Source organism: Lepisosteus oculatus, chromosome 6 (assembly GCF_040954835.1).
Source record: "Lepisosteus oculatus isolate fLepOcu1 chromosome 6, fLepOcu1.hap2, whole genome shotgun sequence".
NCBI classification, from domain to species: Eukaryota; Metazoa; Chordata; class Actinopteri; order Semionotiformes; family Lepisosteidae; genus Lepisosteus; species Lepisosteus oculatus.
The window spans coordinates 49,318,247-49,325,921 of record NC_090701.1 but is presented as its reverse complement, the minus strand read 5'-3'; the positions used below and the strand labels follow the sequence as shown (position 1 = coordinate 49,325,921).

General features: G+C 38.9%; 1 protein-coding gene across 1 annotated transcript; it reads left to right on the top strand.

Moving 5' to 3' along the window:
* Positions 1-354: 354 nt before the first annotated feature.
* penkb (proenkephalin b) lies at positions 355-5,789 on the top strand. The gene is made up of 3 exons (XM_006633913.3): positions 355-613; positions 1,092-1,235; positions 4,518-5,789. The coding sequence occupies exons 2-3, from the start codon at positions 1,095-1,097 to the stop codon at positions 5,145-5,147; spliced, it is 771 nt and encodes a 256-aa protein (XP_006633976.1). The 5' UTR covers positions 355-613; positions 1,092-1,094; the 3' UTR covers positions 5,148-5,789.
* Positions 5,790-7,675: the final 1,886 nt, after the last annotated feature.

Sequence of the window (7,675 nt, the reverse complement as noted above, 5' to 3'; positions counted from 1 at the left end):
GAATTTAACATCACAAACACACTGACAGTCATCGGTATTAAGTTAGTGCTGGTTTTATCTATCGTACTAATTAAAAGTTGTTTACATAGCTCATTGGCTGCACTAAATATACGTAATGGACACATAGAGGAAAATCTTTGAATTACCAAATAAAGAGTAATTACTGTCCTTAACACCAGTTAGTTCCACATATTCCAATTCTTACAGTTCACGATAACCCCAATCGCCGGTGTTTTGTGTGCGTCACCATACGTCAGAAACACTTTTAAACATCTCTGCATGTTTCCCCCCACTCCCCTTCTCGTTAAGTATATAAATATTTACGACCCTTCTTCATCTTCAGTTTTAGTCCATTCAATTGTGCATAAACGTTACCGACACTGCAAAGTGTGTGTGTCTTTCACATGACAGCTCTTCGTCTGGTTTTTACATAGAGAAGACGTCAGACAGTAAGATTTAGTAGTATTTTAGTTTAATTGCGGGTCATTTCTCTTACTAGATTTTCTCTAGAGGGATTGGCTGGCTCCTGTATAAATATTTGTTGCGCAGCGCAGTTGCTGTCAGTGCAGCTTGAAACTTCGAAGGGTTTGGCTATCTGGCGCGCAAAGGAAAGGTAAGCACTGAACAGAGCTACAGTATGTTAAAAGGACAGGGTAATTTATAAAAGCGTATTTAAGGTTTTGGTTTTAAAAACATTTATTTTTTTCCAAGAGCGTATTTTGCTACACTTTTACTGTTTTACTGTTTCAGTTACAGTGCAGTTGCAGTGTATTGAGTGACTTAAAAGGATTAATACCATTGAATAATGTGTTTCAAAGAACTTTGATCTCACCCTTATTTAACTTTTTAAAAGGGTCAAAAACCTAAAATTGAACAGAAAATTTGATCTTGGTTCGATTTTTATTATTGAATTCTGAGAAAACAGCGTTAAATAACAGGTCGCAGACCTGTTCCAAAACGGTGTTCACATTCAGGAAAACTTTGATGAAGCTCTTGCTGGTCTGCGGATAAATCGTACAGATACACGGCAGGTTGTTAGCGTTATCAGTGTCATTAACTTTTTTCCTGTTTCCTTCTTTTCTTTTTTCCAGCCCATGGCGTTAACAGTAAAATGCTCCTGTTGGATGCTGGTTCTGAGTGTCTGTCTCATCCTGTCGGTAAAAGCTGAATGTGGCAAAGATTGTGCGTATTGCGCATACCACCTTCAAGAACACCAGGCAGAAATAAACGCTGTTGTAAGTAAACTTACCACAAGGATAACTGTTATTATTTAAAAAGTTGTCAACTGCAAAAGAAAGCTGTCCTTCAAAATTGTACCCATTGTATCCCTTTTTCTAACTGTGGTGCGGTGGACGATCGGCATTGTAGTAGCAGTGATACTTTGTAGTTCCTCGGTATTTTTTCCTCCCGATGACGGTGAAAAGAATTAGAAAGTAACTCGATTTCGTGAATGCCGCTGTCTTGCTGTCGTCTCTTAACATACATTTCAAAGGCACGTTTTAATGAGAAGTAGTTGAAACTAAAACAAGACACGTGGGGTGTGTGTGTGTGGGGAAGCTGGCGATGAAAAAAACAGTGCATTCGGAGTACTTCATGTTTCAGGACCAAGGGCAGCGTCGATCAAGCGTTTTCTGCTGATCAGTATGGGCGAGAATGGGTAGGGTTTTTACAAAAAAACTAATTGACCCCGATATTAATTGGATCAATTACAAAAATAGAAAGCACTATCATGTAAAACTAGCACAAAAAAAAACCTCAGCTCCTTTTTCAAGTTCTGCTTCGAGAGATGTGTTTTATCCCGTGCTACAACTTCAATATGTTGCGCCTATCGACTGTACTTAGACTTTTTCTCACTCAATTACATATTCATTTAATAGTTCAGGTGGGTAGCTGCGTCAGCATGCGTAGGCTGTAAAGGAACAAGTAATAGGTTTATTCCATGCTGAAAAAAAGAAGAAAGAAAACACGACGTTTCGGCCGTGGAGCCTTCTTGAAGAAGAAGCACCTGAAGAAGGCTCCACGCCCGAAACGTTGTGTTCTCTTTCTTCTTTTTTTTCAGCATGGAATAAACCTATTACTTATTCATTTAATAGCTGAATGACAAACGTGAAGCGTCTAAGAGCTTCTGATGGTGGTCTGTATAAAGGTGAAAAAGCCGATAAAATGTTTCTATGTATGTCGCTGTTTCATTTTAATGATGCTGATCTTCTGCTGTATGGAGAATACAGTAAATGGTACTTTCTCAGCTCTGTTATAAAAGTGACCATTGGTAACAGATGAACGGTCGTGCAATTCCTAAAGTGCTTCATAAAATATTTTAAATCTTTTCATGTTCTAATATGTTGTCAGTCAGTGTCTCTTTTATGTGTTTGATGCTAAGCTTTTCTTAAACGCTCGGACGTTTTCAACGTTTATTTTCTATTAGACTGTTTAGATATCAAATATTTTTTGTTTTGCTTTAAGATTTGCATCTTAAAGATCTATTATTTTTCAGTTGACTTTAATTGGAATTCACAGTGACACCAGCTCTCAAAGGAATGCAAAGATGTTCAATATAGGATTGGAATTATAAAGACTTGGCTGGAACAAATATAGCAGGTATAAGACTTTTAGGTGACTCTAATTTTCAAAGAAAACTAAGAAAACATGGTAGTACAGTAATCTTCCGCTTCTAGTAAATGACTGTAATAGAGTAGAATGTAAAAAAAAAGTTCTAGGACATTTCTAACCACTAGATGGCCCTATATCGTTAACAATAGGTTTTCGAGGTAATACGGTTACAAACGTGAAATCACTTTTTAAGTTTCCATTACATTATTTTTAATGCTTTTTCGCGGTAAGCTTTACTGTTTGAAAAGTTCCCTTTTTCTTTATAAAAAGGTAGATGTGCACATAGTGAAAGGAAATTAAACCTGTGAACTAAAGCAAAACAGATACATTTTAAAAGTTTGTTTTTTTTCTAATCTATTACCTGTTTTCCAAATGTTTGTGTTATTATAACTAGGAAGACCTACTGAGCTAATGCTGTTGTTGTTCATGGTTTAAAACATGCTTCGTTTTGTGATATAACTAGTCTTTATGGAAATGTTAGGATCAGCCTGAATATTGATTGCAAAAAGCTCTATATTTGCAGGAGTTAATCTATACAGTATGTCTTATTAGGTGCAGGCTATCCCTGTGCAATCAATTAAGACTCTTTTATAGCTTTTGGCTAAACATGTGAACAAGGGGAAAAAAAACTTGTTAACAAGGGGAAAAAAACTGAGCAAGATTGCATTTTTTGTGACAGTTAAGAAAAGGGTTTCATAGAAAGATAGAACTCTCATGGATTTCAACAGAAATTCTACCCAACGGAAATAAAATATGATATTTGATATTTGATATATGAAGTTTTACAAAACAGAGCAGTCTGATTCCAATACTTGGATTGACCCTATGGTGATTTGAGCAAGATCCTTAAATATCGCATTCCTATTTTTTTTCCGGTCCGTTCCTATCACAGGGCCACCCTGTTCTATTACATTCCTAGGATTTTAATTGTATCATCAGTTTGAAGAGTGGCCAGATTGTCATTGCATGAACATGAAGCTAATCCGGACACAGAAAAACATTAAACTCATTGCATTCAACTTTCATGGAAATTGTTTTATCAATATGTGTGGATTATGACTAAATGTTAGAAAATTTGAACTGGCAGCTGCTTAAATCGCAGTGGATTGGAGCTCATCTCACATTTTCACATGTGTGAAATCGATTCAATAACAGCACTTTAGGCATTTGATTATTTGCATTCATTCCCTGACAGTTTACCCAGAAGGCTGTGGGGGATTTGAAATGGCATTTATAAAAAAATGTACAGAAAGCACTTTGCTAATCCCAGGCACTCCTCCACCACGGGCCTGTTTAATAAATTGGCCACATGTTTAAGAACTGCTAATGCGAAGCAAAAACTGGCATCAGCAATGAAGTCTTGGGTGATTGCACACAACAATACTTTGTGCTTATGGGCTCTGGCACTACCTGAAATAAAAGTGTGTTTTTCACCCTGTTTACAGTTTTAGGGAAAAAACTGCTTCAGAAATTTCGTAAAACTGTGTTTTTGCATGAGGAAGTAACTTCGTCTCTGTCTTAGAAGTGATTGTGAACTTTATTTTACATAGTGCCCTGTGGTCGTAATTTCTCAAAGCACTTTACAATGAGAGAAAAAAAGTTAACAGGGAGAGGGGGTCACAGTATTAGCATGATTAAAGACAAGGGTTTAGTTTGCAGAAGAAGATGCAAGGGGTAGACAGAGAACAGATTAAGTAAAAGCCTTTCTGCAGAAGAAGGTTTTGAGACTGGGTGTGAAAGCATTCAGGGAAGCTGGCTCCTTGGGGACGGAATTGCAGAATTCCATTCTTTGCAGCACAGCGGGAAACGGGCAAAAGTAGCAGAACCTGAGTTGAATTAACAGAAATGTAAATAAAGCCTGTATCATTCATTCTGTTCACGGCTACGCTGACCTGATTTTCTTTCAGACCTGTACATTAGAATGCGAAGGGAGGCTGGCCCCTACCAAGTTCTGGGACCTGTGCCGAGACGTTCTGGCGGGGAAGAAGGCCGACGCGTCGACGGAGGCCGAACGCGTCGCCCTCGAGACTGACGACCAGGAGAACGACGACCACCAGCTGGCGAAGAAGTACGGCGGCTTCATGAAGCGCTACGGCGGCTTCATGAAGAAAACGGCCGAACTCTACAACCTGGAACCGGAGGACGAGAGTCGCAGCCGAGAAATTCTAGCCAAGAGGTACGGCGGATTTATGAAGAAAGACGCGGAGAGCGGAGTGGACACCGTCGGCCTTTTAAAGGAGATCTTGAACGGCGCTGGCAGAGAGACGGAGAGTCATGGAGACCGTGATGGCGAGACCATGAAAAGGTATGGAGGATTTATGAGAAGTGTCAGAAGAAGCCAGGACCTAGAAGATGGGATAAAAGAATTACAGAAAAGATATGGTGGCTTCATGAGAAGGGTCGGCAGACCTGAATGGAAAGAAGACCAAAAAAGGTATGGAGGATTTCTCAAAAGATCCAGGGAGGAAGATGGTGAATCTAACTCTGAAGATGTGCCAGATATGGAAAAGAGATATGGAGGATTTATGGGCTATTAGTTTCCAAATCAAAAGACTTTCTCACAAATCATATCTTATCGTTCTACTGTCTTGCTTGCGATGTACAGTTTTTTACTGTCGAAGGTTAAAGAAGATTTACAAGTTTATCTTTTCTCTTTCTGTCCATCGTGAACTGCAAACCACTGTTGATTGAAATAGATCCTTCCTCTCCCGTGCTTTAAGATCAATGCAGTTTTCATAACATGTTACAAACTGGGTTGTCTCAGACCTGCACGTCGTCTTTATTTTATCTGGTGCTTTCACAGTGTAACTTCAGCATATCAAAGTATGCTAAGTTGTCCTTTTATTCCAGCACCATCTTTTTCACTTCCAAATCAGCAAACTGTGTAAGGAACGCTGTGATATTTCATTCTGTGGACTGTGTTAGTTTAAAATTTTAAATACAATGCATTTCCTTCCCAAAAAAGCAATGTATTTTTCATTTCATGAGAGGGGTTGCAGTAAGCTGCTGAAACAGACTTGTTCATATCCCTATGTGTATGTAGTTCTTGAAGCTTGAACTGTATTTTGTTATATGCTCTCTATTTTTTCATTTGAATCAAAACTGTACCTCCTACTGCTTAGCTTGTACAGATTATAATAAATTCATTTTAACTGCAGAATCAAACTTGTTTGTCATTAGTAATCACTCTTGGCATAAGCTTTTTGAAAAATCCTCAGTATCACAGACTGAAATTTCAGTTTATTAGAATGGCTTCCATTTTCAAATGAAGGTTTTATTTCCTTTTATGAGAGATACTGTATTTCATATGCTTTACAGTGAAACCCGCATGGAACAAATCATTCAGCTGGGAGGTATCTCTTTGATAATAAATGCGTAAGTTCTTTATACTTTGGCTTCACTGATCCAGACAAAAGGCTCAATATAGTCATTGCCACTTGAACAGCTTGTTGAAACTTAAAGTTGTAGTTGAACATTTCATTATACCATAACAGCCACAGCATTTGATTTTAAATTAATCGGGACAATGGCGCATAGTCCAAAAGAAAATGTTTAGTAATTCCATATTAAAAACAATCTACTGTAGGTTTCAAATATGTGGCATATCGTCACAAATCAATGTTACATGTTACAAAAGGAAACTTTTCAACAATCCTGTCTGAAATTGTAAAGCTTTATCTTTCACACCAGGAAACACCTGTGAGATACAGTATGCATCACTGCAGCTCTCCTATGCCGCCATTTTATTAATTCGATTTTCTGTATTCTGGTCAATCCTGCTGCATCTCTTGCTTTCTTTTGTAACACCACTAATATTATTCTTTCAATTATCACATTTGACAAAAAAAGTTGTGGTGCTTTCTTTTAAACTCTTAATTTCCTTACATCTTGTGTATGGTGTATAAACATTACATGATCCAGAAATAACTTAGCACATACTGTCTAGACTTGAAATTGTCCATGTTAGCATCTTAGTATTTTGCTCTCGCATATCAAAGTGTAACCAAAGCAAGACCTTTTGTTGCGTTTGGATCTTGACACGTCATCACAACTGAGTGATCATGATTTCCCAGACTTGTGACTGTTTGAACTGAAATGAGAAAACCACCCAACAACTATTTTGTGAAAGAAAGAAAAACAGAAATTCCCTTATGTAAATTTGTCAGACTGCAAACATGAATTGCCTGATGCTACCAAAAAATATATAATAATTGCTTACACTTATATAGCACTTTTCTGGACACTCCATTCAAAGCACTTCACAGGTAATGGGGATTCCCTCCACCACCACCAATGTGCAGCATCCACCTGGATGATGCGACGGCAGCCATAGTGCCAGAACGCTCACCACACATCAGCTATCAGTGGGGAGGAGACCAGAGTAATGAAGCCAATTCATAGATGGGGATTATTAGGAGGCCATGACTGGTAAGGGCCAAAATAAATTTGGCCAGGATGCCGGGGTTACACCCCTACTCTTTTTGAGAAACGCCCTGGGATTTTTAATAACCACAGAGAGTCAGGACCTCGGTTTTACATCTCATCCGAAGGGCGATGCCTGTTTATATTATAGTGTCCCTGTCACTATACTGGTGCATTAGAACCCACACAGACCGCAGGGTGAGCGTCCCCTGCTGGCCCCACTAACACCTCTCCCAGCAGCATCCTTAGTTTTTTCCAGGAGGTCTTCCATCCAGGTACTGACCAGGCTCACACCTGCTTAGCTTCAGTGGATTGCCAGTTGTGAGTTGCAGAGTGATATGGCTGCTGGCCATATCAGTTAAAAAAATCCACTTTTATCTGCTTCTATTCTATTGAAAGCCAGAATTGTGAGGGGTTTATAAATACGTAAATATGCCTATCTTGGAAAGTGCAATTCTGTTTCTCAACATTGTTGCTTCTGCTCTGGCCTGCTCTGCCAATGGGACAGTGGCCGGTGCAAAAGCTCGAGAAGAGCACAATGCTGGCATTGCACTACAGAGATGCAATGCAAAGTGCTCTTCTGATGTCCCCAAGCAATGATTTGCTTAACTGTCATTCCCGAGGCTGTCCGCAATTGTCACGA